Source organism: Scleropages formosus, chromosome 16 (genome assembly GCF_900964775.1).
Source record: "Scleropages formosus chromosome 16, fSclFor1.1, whole genome shotgun sequence".
NCBI lineage: Eukaryota > Metazoa > Chordata > Actinopteri > Osteoglossiformes > Osteoglossidae > Scleropages > Scleropages formosus.
In genome coordinates, this window is record NC_041821.1 from 17,171,820 (window position 1) to 17,193,101 (window position 21,282).

At 41.0% G+C, this 21,282-nt stretch overlaps 1 protein-coding gene across 1 annotated transcript; it reads right to left on the reverse strand.

The window, feature by feature from the left end:
* Positions 1-4,400: 4,400 nt before the first annotated feature.
* Positions 4,401-17,371, reverse strand: LOC108933713 (calpain-2 catalytic subunit-like). The gene is made up of 21 exons (XM_018750939.2): positions 17,070-17,371; positions 16,472-16,541; positions 12,690-12,808; positions 12,477-12,610; positions 11,798-11,966; positions 11,048-11,131; positions 10,893-10,978; positions 10,735-10,809; positions 10,401-10,561; positions 9,824-9,993; positions 9,713-9,724; positions 9,356-9,567; positions 8,949-8,985; positions 8,644-8,709; positions 8,381-8,438; positions 8,221-8,285; positions 7,511-7,579; positions 7,307-7,385; positions 6,964-7,080; positions 5,240-5,298; positions 4,401-4,896 (listed from the first exon to the last, which is right to left on the reverse strand). Exons 1-21 carry the CDS (start codon positions 17,304-17,306, stop codon positions 4,873-4,875), a joined length of 2,103 nt encoding a protein of 700 aa, XP_018606455.1. The 5' UTR covers positions 17,307-17,371; the 3' UTR covers positions 4,401-4,872.
* Positions 17,372-21,282: the final 3,911 nt, after the last annotated feature.

A 21,282-nucleotide genomic window follows, 5' to 3' on the forward strand; every position in this document is an offset into this window, starting at 1 on the left:
AAAAAAAAGCCTTTAATAACTTACACTGTCGACTAAGAAGACAAATTGTTATATTGGAGTTCTGTTGAGTACTTAAATGAATATTGTGCCTTTTTCTTATTTAAAGGGATACAATAGTGGGTGTAAAGACCGTTCTTCTGGAGATTAAGTTGCACAAAGTATCCTGTTTGACCTCTTGCAGACTTATGCATGTTTGATTCTTCTACTTCAGTATTTTCTGTTATGGTTGCTGTGAGTAGTGTCCCGCTGTGAGTAGTGTCCCACTGCGAGATTGCAACGTTTCCCACCCATCCTTCCAAACGAGCTAAACCTGGGCCAAAAAGGTTGGAGACCAAGAGCCGTAATCATTATTGCGAACTCGTCTGAGGGCCACGTTTGTAAAAATCATAAGACAAATTGTTTTTTTTTAGATGCAGTCAGTGTTCAATTGTGTGTTAATGGCTTTGTATTTTTTTGAATATAATGTTTAGTATTTACCGTAGGTGTAGTATGTATTAATAACCTTAGACTGTGCACATTGCACACCTCTGAACTGAGTCAGCTGTTTGGACCAAGCCCATGTTCCGTGCCAGACCGCCCACCCTACCTGAGCCAGGATAACCCGGCTGTGTGGGCTGGTCCAGGCCTCGTGCTGCACTGTACCCATCGTCACACGCCAACAGCTCATTAGCAATCAAACCATGTAAGTGCTCTTGACAGGTGATAGCTGAATTTCCCTTATGCGTGGCAATATGGAGCTTCTCAAATATGACTGCAAGTGTATTTGTTTTGGCATCAGAATTCGTTTGTACTGTTTAAGAAAATGTAACGCATTTGGTAACTTCCTGTTTGTGCAAGGTGCGTATACTAGTGTGGTAACACACCCTCCATTTCTGATTTTACAGGCTGTCCTTCCCACCTGCAGCACCACAGGGCAGTGAGGGCATTTAGTGCTTATTCTTTTATGTCCAAGAAGCTGTATTAATTTGAGAGGAAAAATATTTTTGCATCAATAGTACAAAATAATCATTACTTAAAGTGTGAAGATTTGTACAAACTGACATAGCACTCCTATAAGCCTGGTAGGTGTGGGAAGGACAAAAACCATGAAGGAATGTAAGGAGAATGTGAAGACACGTGTTCTGCAACAGGTTAGAGACACGTGCTCAAGGTGAACATTGCTGTTTGCTGTTAGAAGCTTCCATGTATGTTATAACCAACACATTTCATGAGTCAAGTGTCCAACTGCCTAGATGGACTGATTTGGTGGAATGAACTCTCTCACCCTCGGAACTGCTGAATCCCTCTCAACGTTCAAAAGGTCTTTTGGACATGCTTCTCTCCTGATCTCCTACCTGCATCATAAAAAAAAAAAAAAAACCCCACTGGCATTCCCTATCAGCTCTACATGCAGCTACTTGTGTAATGTGCGTGGACAAAAACTGCAGAAGGTGTTTGTTAGCAAAATGCGCCTTTGCTTACCGTGTGTTGTACGTCACTTTGCTGAACAAATAAACGTATACACCATAGCTATAGCCCAGCTGTATCCAGTACTGTATCTTTCACCTGCCTTTTAAAGTAAAAAGTGTCTTGCTTTGGGGGGGTGCGGTGGCGCAGTGGGTTGGACCACAGTCCTGCTGTCCGGTGGGTCTGGGGTTCGAGTCCCGCTTGGGGTACCTTGCGACGGACTGGCGTCCCGTCCTGGGTGTGTCCCCTCCCCCTCCGGCCTTACGCCCTGTGTTGCCGGGTAGGCTCCGGTTCCCCGTGACCCCATATGGGACAAGCGGCTCTGAAGATGTGTGCGTGTGTGTGTGTCTTGCTTTGTTTTGACTTTAGCCTCACAATCTAAAAGATCTAAATGCTGCTTAAACGAGCGAGGAAGCGGCTGTTCGGTCACGTGCCACCTTTGGCTCGGTCCCTGGGCCCGCGCCGCTGAGAAGTCCTGAGGCAGGCTGGGAAAGTCGTGGGCGTGAAAAACAAAGCTAACAAACGGGAGCCGCACCCAGGATGGCACGATGTTTGGTTTATGACTCATGCTATGTTCCTGCAGTGGGCCTCGAACTACAGGTAGGAGAAGTGTCACCAAAGACACCGGCCCCTCAGTGTAGAGTGCTTTTCACCTTACTCATCCATCAGTTTACACGGCGCCACTGATTCGTCGACCCAGGACAGAGATTTTTCTAATTTCGTTATGCATTTGCATAAAAGCATTTTCAAATGTCATTTCTTTTCAACTGTCTGGTAGAATGTTGTATTCTATTAAGAGACTTATTATTGCCGTGACCTGTTTCCACGTGTGGGAAAGGTATGTCGTGCATCTCTGTGAGCACCTAAATTGCCAAAAAGTTGTAAACCGGGATGTCCGACCTTTTTTGGCCAAGGGCCACAATCGTTATTGTGAACTAGCCTGAAGCCTACGCATTTAAATGCATTGTCACAGTATGTCATGTACTGAATCTTAAATTAAATCATTTATTGTGGTTTTTAGTGTGTGGAATAGGATCAAGTGCATGTCTACTGTATTATGCAATTCAGTAAGATTTATACTACAGATTATACAGGATAACTTGCAGTTATCCTGTAGATGGCATCACTTATTTTTCATATGAGCTCATCAAGAAAATTGATTAAAAACAAAACTTTACAACAGCAATGCCGGAACTGTACTAAATATCTGCGTTTCACAACCGGCAGTCAAGAGCGCAAGGCAGATTTTCCCTGTGCTGGTCATAGTTTGACACGTCACTCGCTTATGTGCGAATTTCTGAGGTTCTGCAGTAAGAGTATTTCCGCCAAGCTCTACCCATGGCACGAACAGGATGATCTACTAACAGATACCGTATCCCTACATTCTTCATTCAGCTGTTGTAATGTTTCACGTTTCTACAGTTGGGTAAGTACCTTGCTCCGGGCTCCTGCAGCACAAGTCGGGACTGGAACCTAGGATCAAGTTTAAGCGCTATGCCACCAGCTTTAACCGCCGTGCTGCCCATCATCTCGCAAGGACTATCCGTGGAACGGCGTTACAGAGTAAACCCTCTGTCATCGACTGCAGTTGCCGATTTGGTTGCAGTGATATGGAAATTATGCTCACTAGTTCATCTGAATTTATATTTGAATAATGGCCATAAACCAGAATACACGTTAACACCAGGACAATGTGTGAACTTTGCACTTATCCGTAAAAAGCATTATGTGAATAACAACAGATCAGGATAGGACTGGGTCACAATGATGTAGAGCCAAACAGTGTACTGAGGAAATGAGCACAGATACATAACAACGTAACAAAATACAAGGGCAAAAATTCCAGTATGTCGTGGGTGGTTAAGTGACCTATCGATAAATTCACATTCGTCCTGTCCTTAGTGATGTGGATAACCTACTGTTCTTTTGTTCAAAGTGGAGCCCTTTGCACAATAACAAGATGACTGGGTATTATTATGGGTATATATTATTGATATGTTATGCCAAAGAGAACAGATTGTAGACAGTAGGCCTACGGTGAGTAATGCTGTCTTAGACCATCATCCATCATCCATCCATCCATCCATCCATCAATGCTGTCTTAGACCATCTTATGATCACTTATATTTGAACACTTCCTGGTGGTAATTCGAGGTGGTTTGCAAAGCACCATTTTCAAAATGATGCCCACTTGCCATATACTTATATTTGTCTCATACACTGAAATCATGACCCAGATATCTGCGCTTTGGCGCCGATAACATGTACCAGCATGCTTTTCTGAGGTACTGTAGCTTTGTCTCAGTTCAGGCAGTGTCAGTGTTTCACATCTTGTGTATTTTATATCATAGCCAACGTAAGGATACAACCGTTGTCTGCCACACGCAGTATTCTCAGTTGTAAATACACTGGGTGGGTACAGCACAGTACCAGTTCCTTCGTCTCCATTTTACATTTACATTTAATTTATTTAGCAGACGCTTTTGTCCAAAGCGACTTCCAATGAACTGTATGTAGTGTTATGAGCCCACACACCTTATTCACCGCGGTGACTTACACTGCTAGATACACTACTTACACTGGCTCACTCATCCATACATCAGTGAAACACACTCTTTCTGTGTCACTCACACACTCTCCTGAATCACTCTGTTCTTCTGCTGCTTGTTTCATTGGAAAACAACTTTAAGCAAGAACATTTATGCTCCTAAAATTATGGTACAACATGAAATGATCAACAAATTAAATGATAAAAAAAACCAGACAAAAGTTAAGTACAAGAGCTCTTACATGTGTGTACATAAGCCCACATGTGCTCCTAAAGTGAAAGAAGCCAAATGAGTTTAGTTTACAGACCTTATTCAGCCTAGGGCAGTGGTTGAAGTCTTAATTCAGTATATAATTGAAAGAGAAGTCCACAAAGGCATATATTAAGTATACAGTGTATTATTTTAATTTGAGAAATGAAAGGAGTGAAGTGGAAGAAATACACCGCAAATTTATTGCATGATTTTACCTCTTTGGTCATTAGTCAATATGCAATCGTAAAGACAGGCTGTTTATTTGGATTCAGTTCAGCTTTGTCCAGACGGATCTAATCAGGATGAAGGCTGATGATTTTTGCAAAACTGACAAAAATAATTATTGTTTTCTTGAAATTCAGTGAACACTATAGATACATTGCATAAATCAGACCTGCCTGAAAAAGTGCAAAAGCATTTTAGCAGGGATTTACTTATGGATGAGAATAAATAAGCTCTTTCTGCATTTGATCCATAAAATATATGAATACATTAGTAATTATTATTGCCATACAATCTATAGCAGATTCACTCAACACAATTTATCATATAAGGCTTCTTAGCTACTAGAAATGATTTGAAATGGTAGGTTTTGCATCCATGCTGGTTATGACCTTTCAGAGTCTTAATGAAGAGCCAGGCACAGCCACTGGAAAAGCAATACATAACATAAGGAATGAACATAAACGTACATTAAGCTGGGCAGTAGATACAAAAATTATGATATTTAACCTTCACTGGCAAATGAAAATAGTGAATAATAAAATAAACAATAAATACAATAAATAGATTTTTTCGGCAAATGAATATGGTAAATGAATGCTTCTGCAGAAAAGTATGCATGTGCACTTTCCCTGACTGCTGAGGAAAATTGAATATATTTTTTTATCAGTAATGCTTTGGTATTTTGCATTTATATACAAAACACTGAAACACCCACATACTTTTATACCACTTAAACAAAACCCAGAAGAAACAAACAATGGGCAAACCTGTGACAGGTCCAGCTCAATCTTCCCAGTATCCTTTTTATCAATGGTCTTAAACATATCTGTTTAGGGTTAAGAAAAGTAAAATGAATTCAAAATGTGACTATATTTCTAATTTTCCATGTTTAGTTTCATTCTGCACAGTCATTTTTAATAGTAAGATGACATCTGCAACATGATGTCTGCAACAAATATGGGTTAAATAACGTAAATTAAGTTCAGTATTTATTGTGTAACTGAATATGCAGCTTTTATTCCTTCCAGTTAATTTTGGAAGGGGAAACATGTGTCCTGTATCCACTTATAACTACAGCATTAGTGTACTTTTAACCCTGGTTTGATCATTTTCAAATGTGTGTCAGAAATGGCTGTCCACAACATCCACAACATCCATTTGAAGAACTTGAAGGCATTTACATGGTCTTTTAATACTTATCCTGCCACATCAGTTACTTATGCTGCACTCAGTACTGCACAGATCATTCTGTAGCTCACAGTGTTGATCAAGTAGTTGCGACTGGATCAATGGTGTATACTGCAGTCCCTAGAGAAACGTAACTGATGCCCTGACTGCGTGGATATAATCCCCTCCCTCAAGCGTGAAGTCGTGTTCCCGTGTTTAATTATATACCTTCTGGTGACAATCTGTGGATGATACGGCTCTAACTCAAACTGCAACTTGTTGATGTTTCTTGAGGAATGTTAACGTCAGCAAGATAATGTTAGCAAAGATGTTGGTGGAAAAAACATCATAACCTAAGGATGATGAAAAAATTCACCAAGATTAATATTATGGCGGGGGGGTGGGGTGGTGCAGTGGGTTTGACCGGGTCCTGCTCTCCGGTAGGTCTGGGGTTTGAGTCCCGTTTGGGGTGCCTTGCGACGGACTGGCGTTCCGTCCTGGGTGTGCCCCCCCACACTTTTTGCCCTGTGTTGCCGGGTTAGGCTCTGGCTCGCCGCGACCCCGTATGGGACAAGCAGTTTCAGATGATGGTGATGGTGTAATATTATGGTCAGGTGGTTGTGTATAAATACCTTATTACACTGAAAAAAATGCTCTTTGGGGTAAAGTGGGACAAAAAGCATAAACAGTGGGTCATCTGTCTAATTATCTTCAGCAAGCAGAAAAATATTTGAATGGAACACATCAAAAGTCATGCATGTCTCTCACAATGAATGGCCCTGCTAGCTTATTTATGGTGTGGGGTGTATGGTTAGTTCCTGGGTTCTCTTAGGGAAATAATTGTCAATGCCAATTAATTGGGAAGCAATGCTAAGTGATCACATTTTTTCTAAAGTGAAGAGTTTCAGTTTTGTAATGGAATGGCCGCAGGGTGCAAGTGGTTCTTCGATGGTTTGAACAACCTGATGATGATAAAAAACATATACTCTTGTCACTGGGTCACAAGATCTGAAGCCTGCCGAGTACTTATAGAAAAAAAATGATGTGCCACTTTAGACGGTTTTTTTTCCATAAGCAAGACACCAAATGATGTTGGGAAGAATGGAGTTGCATCCCACCAATATATTGCAGACATTTATAGAATCTACACTTAAGTGCATTAAAGTTGTTCTGGAACCTTGTGATACCCCACTTTATGATTATTATTTGGCAGTTCCCTATATGTGTAACCGACATTTGTAGTGTATAATGTTTGTAACTGTGGCTGTTGAGCCAAAAACTGTGATTATGAATGTAGCCCATAGGTTCAGGCACATAGACTCACTGTACAGCATCTCCAGTCGAATCATACAGTCTACGAAGCAGTCAAAGTCAATGCCGTATTCAGCATCAGCATAGCGGGACACTATGACCTGCAGAACAGTGTTGTTGACCTGGAATCCTATTCCAACAAAGATACGAGTTTGATTAAAGCAGTTATATTAGCAAAAAATAAATAAAAAACAAAGAACCTGACATTGCATGATAGTTTTATATCTTGAAGTTCATTGTAAAAAACGACTAAGATTTAGCTAAAATTGTGTGCATTCTGAATAGAGATACTGAAGTGTCTTTACAAGGAAAGCTATATAGCAGATATTTGAACGTTTACCACTGAATTACTATACCTCCAGCATTTAGAGCACCTCTTATTTCATGGGAGCTTATGGTACCAGAATTGTCCGTGTCAAATTTCTTGAAGATTTCCTGCAGAACATCAGAAAGTTAGGGTTACTTCAGAATGGTTGAATAGTCATGGTTTCAGTATTCAAAATGAGCAGAGCCAGTGTGAAGAATGCAACGCACACACTAATTCCTGCTCATATTCCTACCAGATATTTCTGCAACTTCAGCCACAGAACGTGGAACTCAATCAGGCCCAGTTTGCCGTTTCCATCTTTCTGAAGGCTGTCAAGGCAATCTTTGTGCAATGAGTGTGCATTCATTGGCATGAGTTCAGAAAATGTCTGAAAAACCTGTTTCTTCTTTGCAAGTTCTCAAGGGCAACATTCGGGTGATCAAAACTCAGCTTGAAATGGTTTCCAATAAAACTTGTGGGTTTTCTAAACAGTTTCTGTTCAGGCGTAGGTTCAGATCCACCTCAGCCTGCATGGGTTGGCTCTTGGTGCTCTGGTTTCCTACCACAGTTTGAAGACATGCAGTTCAGGTGAACTGTTCACTCTAAATTGCCCTTAGTGTGTGACTGGATGAGTGAGTGTATGGCTACCCTTCAATGGACCCATATCGGTATTATGACACAGTTCAGGGCTTCTTCAGCTCTACAACTGGAAGCTCACCGTGGACACTTGAACTGGATCCTTTCAGATTATATCACACTACCTTCTGCTCAATGTAATGATGCATAATTACAGCAGAGGGCAAAGATAATATAGGACGTTACTTTCTGTACAGTAAGACATAAATTCACAAACTCACCAGGCAATGGAAAACTACAGTTAGGAGGATTCTCAAGGAATGTGCGAAGCTCAGGCTGTTTCATGTCATTTTAAAAAACATAAACAAGGAATTCAAGAAAGGATACATCAAAAAGGCTGACGATGTGACGGCAGGTATCCAAGTTAAAACCATCTGTTTTGATATCAGCTCCTGTCGTACGGTGTGGAAATGTCATGTCATTGCGCCCGTTTTGTATTATGCAATCAAATATTGGAATAATCAACAAAACATGCAATGTATCTTACTGTTAGACACAACTCTGTTGAGAATTTGCACAAGTTCGAATGGAGACACCTCAGAATCCTGTTCAGAAAAAAATATAAACAATTAGCGTGTAGATATTGGGCTTCCTTTATTTATTAATTAACCTTTTCATAAATATTTAAACTTTTGCCACTGAATTGCTACAGTGAATTAAAATTTAAGAGAAATTATTGAGGTCACACAATTCAGTAAAGCTTGTAATGAAATCACACAAGAGTGAACAAAAATGGATTAAACTGCTTACATCTCCAGAAATCTTCATGAATAGGTGTCTGAAATGAGGATCCACATCATTTTCTGCAATATCATGCTGAAAATGCATAAAAAGGTTGATGACTTTTACAATGTACTTAATCTTCTTTATATAAACCCACACCCTGATTAAATTTTGGAACATCTTTACAAATAATTTTGCTACAAATGTGTCTGAGGCATACTACATGATTATGTGCAGAAATCAAGACTATTAACCCTCTTTTGAAAACTCAATATAAGTTACATTTTTTTTCCTTGACTTCATTTGAAGCATGGCTTTTCACAGTGATTTACCTCTTTTATATCTGTTTTGATATCTTCATCCATATGGCTGTAACAGCAAAGCAACAACAATAAATTAGAAGGATTTCAAACTCTCATGTCAGTTTCTCTATCAGTTAAAAATGATCTCGAACAGGGTAAAACTGACTTTTAAACTACACAGTTAACAAGAACATTTTTTATCTCTACCTAGTTGCTCTAATTTTTGAAAAGGTGAAACTTGCAGATTAACTCGGGATTTACAGGTGCCATTTAAAATGATTTAAAATGTCCTTCTAGAAGTAACATTGATATACGGATATTGAATTGACTGAAGGCAAACAACTGGGTAAACAGACTGTAAGAAGGTGAAGGTTATGTATGCTGTGTGCAAACCATACGCGTTGACACACGTATAGGCAAGCAAGGATGTTCCCAACCTGGTGGTGGCCTGTTTCTCAGAGAAGACTCTCAGGACAAAGTTCCCCTTCTTGTGAGGCTCAAACGTGGACGGCACAATGACATACTCTCCAGGTGGAAGCTTAAAACGGTTGCAGACCTCACGCAGGTTGATGAAGGTATTGCTCATGGCCACGGCACGCTGCCTCAAGAGCACATCTGGGCCCAGGAGGACATTGGTGCGCCCCTTGTACTACACCAAAACGCAGAGAAGAGCACATGTGACTTACTGTATGTCATTAGCTTGCAGAAAGGTAGTTTAAATTATTTTCCATGAGTCATATTCAGTACGCAATGACCACTGATCTTAGGATTTCTCCTGTGTGGGTAAGCGGTACCTCATCAGGGATCTGAAAAGCACAATCAGAACAACACCCTTTAAAATGATCATCTGGAAGCTGCAATGTATTTGTTTTTTTCAGACTCTGAGTTTCTGTGATTTTTTTCACCTTGTAGATTGCAAAGCCAATGGTGTTGAGGTCTCGTCCAAATTTCCTCTCCTTACGCCCATCCTTCTGCATGAGGCCCACAAGGAATGTGCACCCATCCTCCCCATCATGGGGATCATCATCCACGTGTTCCAATATGATCGCAAATTGGGGGTTTGAGCAAAATGTGGCTGGAAGGGGGAAGAAAAGAGGTACAGAAGTATCCTTCGTTTTCTCCACTTTTCTTAAATCATGCTTTTACCAGAATCAGCTTGAAAGATCTACTCCCTACTCATCTCAGAGCAATTCAGGTTAATCTCCTTGCTCAAGGGTGCTATGACAGGACTTCTTTTGACCTGCATTTTGGGTTACAAGTCTATGTTCTTAGCAATTACACTGACATCAGTCTCATGTTTACAGCTGTACCAGCTTGTTTATGTGTACTTCCGGATAGGTGCACCCGTCCCTTGACTCCATGCCATTATAACGCTTTCAAAGGGTGTTCAGGTTGACTTCTGGAAGTTTTAAAGCCGTCTTGAAACCAGCACCACCAGTTGTTAAGAACATACACCTTGCTTGTAAATAAGACTGTTTCTACCTTGATTATTCCTGCAACCCCCCGCAGTGGAGCCAACCATCCATATTCCCTCAAACTGGCAGTAGTTCCACCGCGCCACTGAGTCGCTGTTCAGTGTATCCGGGGTCAGGTTACAGATTTCCAGCCTGGAGTACTGCTTGACGAAGTCTGAGTAGGCCATCCTAGTTAGGGACACAGGAAAATGCCGTAAAACGCTGTAAACAGGCAGCAAGGGCTGCTGTTAGGTTGATAATAAAGTTGACAAAACCCTTGAGGCTTTCTGTTAATCAGTTAAGCAGCCTTCTTCACTCACTCATGAGTGAGTGACAATACAAAGGCAGACTCATGGTCTTACCAAAATTCTCCATCCTCTGCACAGAAGTCCAGCTTTTCTTTCTCCTCGGGGCGAACGCTGTTCCATTCCGAAGAGCTAATGAGGGAAAACATGAGTTTGCGTTTCATGGCGTGGCTCTGCTTTGGGTCTGTGCGGTTGAGGTATCGAAACGCACTCACTTATCACTCCAGGGCCCTGTCCACTCCACCTGACCCCACGGGTTCCTGATTCGCACTAGCTGTACCACCCTGCCGTGAACATGCACCTGCGAGACATGTAAAGTTGGTCAAATACTCAAATTGTGCTTTTAGAATGCCGTATGGGGATGTCCTACCTCTTCAGCCCCAGTGATGGAGTAAGCATGTCCTTTAACAAGTTTCTGACTGGTGACAGCCTCAGTCTCATATGAGCTGGTGATCTGGGAACAAACCAAAATGCCAGGATTGGAACAAATACAGGTATTTCCAAGCCTAAAACACAGAAACCTGGACACTTTAGGACATTGAAAATGTCGAAGGGCAAAGAGTTTCAGTTAAATGAATGTCAGTGTTAATAATGAATTATTAACTCCACTCACAGAGATCAGGTGAAACTAAATTTCATTTTTGTACATTACCTGTTTTTTATGTATTCACCTGCGTAATGCAAAGCTATCATATGCTGACTAAAAGTTTAATCAAAGTATGTATTGGTGTCAAGTATTTTCTCAAGTTTGGCCTAAATCGAAATGAATTATCTGAGAATAGCACTAAGTTACATTACTTCATTCAGCTGATGCTTTTCTCCAAAGAGGCTTACAATGTTAAGGTTACAGTTATTTGCCCACTTATATAGCTGGGTAATTTTACTGGAGCAATCTAGGGTAAGTACTCAAGGGTACTACAGCTGGATGTGGGGATCGAACTTGCGATCTTGGGACCAAAGGCAGTCACTCTAAAACTATGCTAATATATATGTGATTGAAAGTGAAAACTGATTAAATAGGGAGTATTAGACCCTTTAAGATGTTGCTTTACCTCAATGCACAGAGGAAGGTGGTACAGTAGGAACTATGCATAGTGTTGCATTTATAAGCCACACTTACATCAATGGAACAACCGAGGAGAGATCCAAGTCCTAGGGCTTTCTGGATAATTTTGAACAGGTAGGGTGGAGCTTTTCTGAGCTCGTACATCTCAGAGATTCCACCGGTGAAGTCTTCAAAACCCTCAGTAGCGGACCCCCCGGACAAAGCCTCGTAGCACCCGTTCACTCTTCAAAAGGACAACATGGTGGGTCAGCAACCAGAACTGAGGGTTTAAATCCCACAACTTGCATTCAAGTAAGCATCAACAAAACTGCTGTAAACTTTAAGCAATCCATCTGTGTAAAAATAACCCGTTGAATGTAAAAACCAATGTGAAGCAACGTAAAAAATCCACATCATCCTGGAAGTAAGAGTGATGATTAAGGACGATAATGAATAAAGTACTGTTTTACATTTTTAAATATTTTCTGAAATACACTCTTTTCCTGGTTAGTGGACACAATTTGTTCCAGACAGTTTGTCCGTTTCTGTGAAACAAAGAACCCAGTCCCATTATTTCTTAAGGCTAAAATTATTGTGCATTATTCACAGTCCAAAAAAAGTCACCCTGTTTTTCTTTTTTTGTCCCCCAGAGCCTGCGTGACTGGACATGGTTTCCAAACAAGCTCGGTGTGTGGTGTTCCTCTCTAAGGGAGTAACAGGTGAATTGTTAAAAACACAGGAGGTCTTTACTCACTTGGCGTAGGCTTTCTCCAGCAGGGCGCTCCAGAATTCGGAGCCCTCCGCTGAGTGCAGAAACAACAGCTCTCCGTTTCTGGTGGGCAGCCGGTCATCAATCACCACATCCACCCACTCGCCATATTGCCACAACTTCAGGAAACAGAGGAAAAAACATCAGTCTGACTTTTTTTTTTTTTTTCTCCCATTGCACGTTTGAATCCCTTCTCACCTGGAAGTGGAAGATCCCTGCATAGCTCTCCTGAAAGCTCTGCCCTGGGGGAATGACACGTGCTAGGATGTCTTTGTTCAGGGTTAGGGAAGCGATGGCAGCCAACAACCAGCAATCACCTACAGCAGAAAAGGGAGATGGGGTGGCCAGGAAACGAGAATTTGCTTTATAGGGTTTCGTGCGATACCCCTGATTTATAAAAAAGATTCTTTGCATTTATAAGGACTGAGCTTGGATTTTGTGTGCCTCCCAACAGTTGAGCGGTGTGAGACCAGAGCCATCACACTGTTTCTGTGCATTTATAGTTTGGCACATGTTGTGTTAAGGTCTCACCTTCATTAGCCCTTGTATGCTAATTGCACCTGTTTAACCTCAGTAATCATGGCCCCCGTTCGGCCTGTCAAAGCCACGCTGACTCGCAGGTGAATGTGGATTCATCTGGATTGTTTTCATTGACTTCCTTTGTCTTTATTGTTGCGTTTTGTTTTTTCAAGTTTGAATTAATACACAAATAGCGAGTGTCACGTATACAAATTTTATGTAGTGTGTAACAGCTACAAAAAAGCAGAACGTGTGCAGGTAGACAGCCATACAGTATTTCAGAGTAATTAACGAAGTGAAGCTACCTTGTTGTTGTGCCATGATACGGAAACTAGGAAATATTAAAACAGTTGTATTCATTTTAAGGGGGGTGCGGTGGTGCAGTGGGTTTCACTGGGTCCTGCTCTCTGGTGGGTCTGGGGTTCAACTTCCGCTTGGGGTGCCTTGCGACATACTGGCATCCTGTCCTGGGTGTGTCCCCTCCCCCTCCAGCCTTGCAGCCCTCGTTGCCGGGTTAGCCTGCGGCTCCCCGTGACCCCCAATGGGACTAGCGGTTTCAGATGGTGTGTGTATTTATCTGTTTTAATCAGACGCTCATAATCTAACATGAAGGTATGCCAATTTTGGCACTCAGGAACTAATGAAAAATTTCATGTTATAAATGAACGAATGACCTTCGTAAGGCTCAAGAACACTATTCAAAAGCTATGGGAACCACTGTCTTGAGGCGGGCTTTTCCTGTAAACTTCCGTGTCACATACAGCTTTTTTGCTACCGTTTTTGTTTTTCAAATGCAAAACATCCAGAATAGAAACATTTTCTTCCAATATCGTATTTGTAGTACTTACTGGGCTTGTACTGTATATGTACAGTATGAGGTAATAAAGCCTGAGTGCAACGATGAAAGGCCGAATGTGCTCACCAACGGTTAGACACAGCAGACCGTGAAGCACAGAGCAAACAATACGGCTCTGAGAAATTCCTCGGCTCTTACAACATGAACGTATGTGTGTTTAACAAAAAACATATCTCAAGAGGGACACTCCTAGCCTTGCCCTGTACTTGTTTTGATTGTAAAACTTACAAGTTTACTCAGCACCTGACAGAAACTTAAGAAAGAACAAGACTGTATCTTGAATTCACAAAGGATGCCTTGAAGCAAACAAATTTTTGAGGTTATAGCTCCCTCCTTGACAATTCAGCATTTCTCAGGGCTCACTGCAAAACAAATGTGTCTAAAAAAGCAAACAGACACTAATTCCAAATAAAAGATTGTGCCTCACACACACACACACACACACAGTTTCAGAACCGCTTGTCCCATACGGGGTGGCGGGGAACCGGAGCCTACCCGGTAACACAGGGCGTAAGGCCGGAGGGGGAAGGGACACACCCAGGACGGGACGCCAGTCCATCGCAAGGCACCCCAAGCGGGACTCGAACCCCAGACCTCACAGGGCTACATGCTACATTAAATTTTCACAGTAGTACATGGAATAAAAATCAATATAGGCATAAGGGGGGCATGGTGGCACAGTGGGTTGGATCAGGTCCTGCTCTCCAGTGGGTCTGGGGTTCAAGTCCCGCTTGGGGTGCCTTGCGGCGGACTGGCGTCCCGTCCTGGGTGTGTCCCCTCCCCCTCCGGCCTTACGCCCTGCGTTGCTGGGTTAGGCTCCGGTTCCCCGCGACCCCGTATGGGACAAGCGGTTCAAAAAATGTTTGTGTGTGCGTGTGCGTGTGTGTGTGTATATATGCATAAGAGAAGTGTATTTGTACAACCTTCCAGAAGCATATGTAGGAACAGGAGAGGGCAAAGTGAATTCTGAGGTGTTTAAAATGGAGCTAAATGTAAGGAAATCAAAGTGTTATTAATTCATTAGAACTCTACAACATACAACTCTCGGACTTTACAGCTTACATAATGGCAAATACATTAGAAATGAAATCCAGTGGAAATACCTTTCTGAGGAATATAACAGAAGGACACTGCTGGAACTTTGACATCCTTGATCTAGAAATACTTGTTGGACCTGTAGTAGGTAGCAAACACACAGCCCAGGTGCCGCGAGGCCCCAGAGCTGCTGCAGCGCAATTGAATCTCAATACGGATCCGAATAACATTTCTAAAACAGCACTGCTAATTTCTGTATTTGAACAAAACAAAGAGCACATGCTTGTATCCAATGGGAAAAGAAAAATAGATTAGCGCGTCTCTGAGATGACAAGGATATACAGCAGCCGACAAGAAAACCTCCCATTTGTCTCCTCCATTTGGTCCATCCATTACACTAGTAACTCTCAGGAGGGGGTTTGGGTAAAGAAGCCTAGTTATGTCTAGTGATGACATCAGGGAGATCAGTGTTTTTCAATGCTACAAATCAGTATCATCATTTTGTTTAAAAAAAGAAAAAACTTTCTAGCAGAAAAGCATAATAGAAAACACATCCAGTGCAGTGCAACATTGGCACCTTTTGCTGAGAATGTGATTAGTGCATTTTTATTGAAGAGGTTAATAAAAACTATATAGCTGGTGGTTGTATTGTATCATTCTAAGACCAGACATTTCAGGTCAGTTCAGTGTTCGCAGTTCACAGTTCACATTCCGCAAGCCGCGAGTAATAAAGGAAAAACTAGCAAAAAATAACAAATTTAGTCTGAGAAATCAAATTTTTTTGTTTGTACTGAGAAAATTGAAACAAACATGAAAGAGAACATCTTCATCCAAAACTGAATGTCAATGTTATTTGATTGAAGGATAAATTATTAAGAATAAATAAAGCAAAGCAGTACCTTAAGATGAAATATTACAGGACTGTCTTTTTTATTTACTTATGATTTCATCTTGAATATGAATAGGGTGGTGACTGTAAAACGCAAATACAGGCGAGTATTGAATTTGGGTGTGACATGTGAGCTTGTATAAAAATTAACTCTTAATTAATGAGTCTACCCATTTTTTCAGTAATGAAAGCCAGCCTTTATATGTTGTACTTTATGCTTCGCTCCATGATCCTCAGCAATATTCGAAGAGGGTTTTGAGAGCTACATCTGCAATATAACTACATATGACTGTGAAGACATTGTCAAAGACCGATCTTTTGACTTCTTTCGCTATGAATCTTCACCTCCGAACGTACAATAAAGGGAGCAATCCAATAACTGACTGCGAACTCTGTGACTGCCATCGTACCGAATTTAAATTTGCAGTCATCACCCCTGTGTTCAGTAAGTTTTATAAATGTCAGTTTCTAACAATAGAATCTGATATGAAAGCTACTTAAACATAATCTTCATGAACAAGTACTCTGATTTAAGGGTTTTCCTTGCTTGTGTACTTATTATCTTATTATATTGCTGTATTAATCACCACTAATAATACATCAGCTTTCAGTAATTTATATGTATTTATATGTATAGGCTTTATTCAGTATTTTATGTGTATGTGCGTGTGTCACACCCACCCAAAGCTCCTTGACAGATGTCTGTCCTGGTGGCTCCATCAATGATGAATTGAGGATTTGAACATAATTCCTGGGAAATCACACATATGGGATTAGATGTATTATTAGGTAGAAAATAAAATAGAGTAAATGATGTGCTGTAAATCCAATAACTGGAGAGAAAGAGCAATTTAATTAAAATAATATTCCTCTTGACTACTCAGCATGACACATTTTACACCCGTCTTTGTTTATTCCAGTGCTTGTTTATCATTATTTTCAGAAAAATACAAAATTCAAAATACTTTTACCCTTTGCTTTGGCTTCATGGGATTATGCTGAAAATTTTTTAAAAGAATTTGTTGTTTTTTTTATTCTATGTATCTTAAACAGATTACAATATTACTTCATAGCAATACTGTGCTTTTACCTCACATGTAATTCACAAAGATTATAGAGATGGGACAAATGATCGAGATACACTGACAATTCAGAATAACTTAAAGAAAGCAAGTTAGCAAGTTTTCCTTTATATACAATTGGAGGAACTTTCCACCCTGGCCATTTACTGTATTGCATTTTATTTTCACTCCCCTCATTAGTGAAAGAACATGCTTACCGTGGGTCTCTTCCACTCCACCCCTCGCGTCTTGGTAGAGTAGCGGCCCAGTTCATTGTACCCCAGGGAGGCCGGCTCAGCAGGGAAGGTGTCATCGCAGAACAGAGTTTTATTCTGCAGGCAACTGAACTGCAGGGTTTGGAAATCCTGCTTGTTGAAAGGGATTGCATTTCCTTTTTTTCCCAGTCCCTCCGCCTGGGCATTCCTCCGGGCCAGCTGAGCGGCAATGCTCGCCATATCTCTTTTGCCCTGTGTATTTTCCAATGGTGCAGAGTGTGTATGAGGTGCAGAATGGTTCTGGTGTTGACTTATAACCGTAGCTGGCCAGAGGGGTGGGGTAGGGTGAAGTATACATACAGGTGACGATGCAGTGCGATGGAGAGGTGTGGCGTATGAGCCTTACCGGTATGTTTTGCAAATATGAAAGCAGAAGTGCTCTGCACAATCTGTCAGTCAGTTTCATAAAAGTTCTAAATAGTGCAATTGTATTGCCCATGAAAGAGGAGAACATTCTTGCTGAATACACCGCTTGCAGCTGAGTATATTGTCTATTTGCGGACACCCTTAAGCAATGCTACTTACGATTACTTGCCTGCTTTTATTCTAGGGCACTTTAGTGGAGCAATTCTGCGTCAGCAACTTGTCTGAGGGTACTACAGCAGTGGTGGATGTGGGATTCAATCCAGCAACCTTCAGTATGCAGACCTGTATTTTTTTTCACTAGTGCTCTACTTGTTGTTCTCACTCACCTTTTAACAAAATGTAGGTATGCAGACATTAAACATAAATCTGGATAAAATCAATGGTTGAAAACTCTTGATTGTGTTTAATAGCTAGGTTAAAGTGGTCACGCAAGAACCTTCAGCGAAAAAAACATGCAATACCACACACAATATATCTTCCGCAATGTTTCTGATCATGTTGAATTCTGTATTCCATAGTCTGGAAATATGGTCTGTTAATAAATTTCAGAGAACTTTAGTGAAAGAGAGTTCAGAAGTTTTTTTGGGTCTGAATAGCTGTATATCCCTATATGGACCATGGAGGCATGCCATCACTGACCAGTGAGGTACACCTTGCTAAGTGACAAGGTGTAGCTGCTTTATTGAAACAATGAGTGCAAAGGCCATATGACATTCAGCAAATGCAATGGCCTCAACCAATATTGACTGTGAGGGATGTGGCCAAGCTGTCATTGAATATCTAATTTAATCCCATTCCTCACATAACAATCTTATATCCTTTTGCGAAATTACTCCATTGAGTCAATTCCTGTTGTGAGGTGGTCAAAATAATGTTATTTTTTATGGGGGAAAAAAAAAAAAATCAATAATTGAGTAACTGTAGTCTCATAAAAATTGGCCAAAAATGTTTCTCTTTATCACCTTTAATCATAATGAGCCCTTAATCAAAAAAGTTTCAAAGGATACGATGAAAGTTGCAAAGGCAAAAGATAGCCTTCCATTAAACTTAACTTGACATAATTGTAAACATATAGTATTCTGTACAAATGCAATATCATTACAAATAATTTTGTGTGGCTTAACTTTCTATTTTTTTAATAACTCAGCAGAAAGGGGTTACAGGCATTACAAATGATTATGACAATAACGAGAGCTGTATGGTCAGGTACAGTTCTCAGATTTTATAGACACCCAAGCACTTTTATTCATCTCTTAAAATAAAAAGAAACACTAAAAGTACTCCAGGTTTTATTAGCTTCACTGACAACCCAAAATGAAAATGAATAAAAAAAATCATTGACTAAGACCCAGTTTGAAAACATGGGACATTTTAGGCATTGCGCTTCAGAATGCCTTGATAATTTTCATATTTCATGATGCTATGAAGACATTCAAGGCCCCTGTACCAGAGGAGGTGAAGCAGCACTACTGCATTCCGGAAACTCCATAGTTTGACTGTAGGGAGGGTGTTATTTTTGTCTGCAAACACAGGGCCAATTTGCTGAAAGAAAGACACAAAACAGCCAGACTGAACTTTGCAAACACTCATATGAGCAACCCTCAGTCTTTTGTCAAAAGTGAGATGAATGAGATTAATGAAAATTAAAATTGTAAGTACAAATGAGCGTTAAGTTTAATGATGGCAAAATGTGGCCTTCAAAAAAAAAAAAAAAAAACAGTTAGGGTTAGGGTCCATGAAATCAATCAGAGGACGTTCCACAATGCTGTGGGGTTTCTTTGCTGCCTCTGGTATCGAGGGCCTCGAAGAAGTGCATTGCATCATGAAATATGAAGATTATTCAAGTTTTTTGGAACGGAATATCCAACTCATTGTTTTGAAGTTAGCATCCTTCTACAGCAGCACTGAAGAATTAGAAAAATACTGCAGCTGAGGAAAAAATTCACTGGGAATCTGAAATAAGCTGAACAAGCTAATAATCAGAAGTGTTTACAAGTGGTTATAATTTCTAAAGGCTGGGCAACTCAGTACTGATTTTTGGGTGCCAGTAATTTTGACCAAGACAATCTTTCTACACAAAAAAAATAATCTTTGAAATGTACTTTTTCTTAATATATTTTACTTTTGCCAGTGAAACATAACATAAGGAATACATCCTTCTGTCTCTTTTTACTTTAAGAGGTATGGATAAAATCCCTTGGGTGCTGATAAATTTGACCAGAGCTGTAGTATTATTAATAATATTAATAGCACCACCTAGGCAGGCAATTCATGTAACTAATAAAACTCTATGAATAACACCTGCGTTTAAAAATGACTATAATAAAAGAGCAGCAGAAACCAGTGGCGCACAAGAATGGATAAAACAACAAAATTAAAAGAGAAAATAAGTGATAGTCAGAGGGAAAGGGTGAAACAGACTGAAAAAGGAGCTTAAAAATAATTTATGAATAAGCGATTTGGAACATTTGATTTGGGATCTAAACCTGTATTATAAGTGTCCAGAAGTTCTGATACTGGTGACTTGGTTATGAATCGGTTTTCTCCAGTCTGGACAAATTCACTACCATTATGTTTAATGCATTATTTTATCATGCTGATGCTTTTCTCAAAGCATTTCATAAGTTTGAGCTGCAATTGTTTACCCATTTATCCAGCGCTACATTTTTAATCAGAATAAATAAGAGTTAACCAACCCCCTCTTTGCCTAACTGCGTGATCGCAAAGAAAGAACTAAGCCCGTTATACGAGGAATGGGTGTAGTAGCAGACTCTGTGTAACAATGTACACGAGCAAACCACTTTAGAAAGAAGGGTTTCAGGCACTCATGCAGGAGTTACGCAGGGCGCTTTCGCAACAGGTAACCCTGTGGAGTTTGGACGGGTCTGTGAGAAACGCGAGGACACGCCCCCGATAAGGCTCGCGCTGGCGTGAGCGACAAGGTGCGGACGGGCGACGCCCACGATCCGCCGACGGCGCGTCGAGCCTCGGTGTCTTTAAAGAAACCGAGCGAGGCGCGCGGCTGACGCCCGTCCAGCAGGATTTCGTGGAACGAAACACTATTTACACCAAAAAACATCAGCCTAACAGGAAACGCAGTTTGTCATAAAGTCAATAATTTAAGGAAGTTTATATACTGAACCCCGGGCCGGGGGGAGTGGCGCGGCGGGCTTGGTCGAAACCCGCTTCTGGCGGGCCTGGGGTTCGAGCCCTGCGGTGGACTGGTGTCCCGCCCTGGGTGCGTCCCGCGTCCTTCGCTGGCGGGCTGGGCTCCGGGACAAGCGGCCTCAGAGACAGTGTCTATGTATGTGTGTGTGTGTGTGTGTGTGTGTGCGCGCACTGACACATGGTGCCTCGTTCGATGTTTGTGTTGGCATCTTTTTAAAATAAAATAAAAAATTACACACACTGCTTAGGGTTTGTTCGTTTATTTATGCAGGGCGATTCCTTTGTTTGTTTTTTTTTTTTTTTTTCCCCCCCCGACTTCTGTCGTTCCTTCTGCCGACTGTTAAAAAACATGACTATTTTTCATTCAAACTTGCGCCACCGGCGTTGGAGTAAAAACATAGTACCTGAAAACGCGCAGCGCTCCACGGAAGTTATGAACTGAATTTAAAAATATGACTTTTGGAAGTCAAAGCAGCCCGGCTCTCTTAATTAAATTGCCACCATTTCCACCATTTGCCTCAAATAAAAACACACGCACTGACTGACCACGCCTCACGGGGAGGTGGAGAGTTATACATTTTTTTTTTCTTTTCCTTCCCTTGCTGGAGCGTTAAGTGTATCG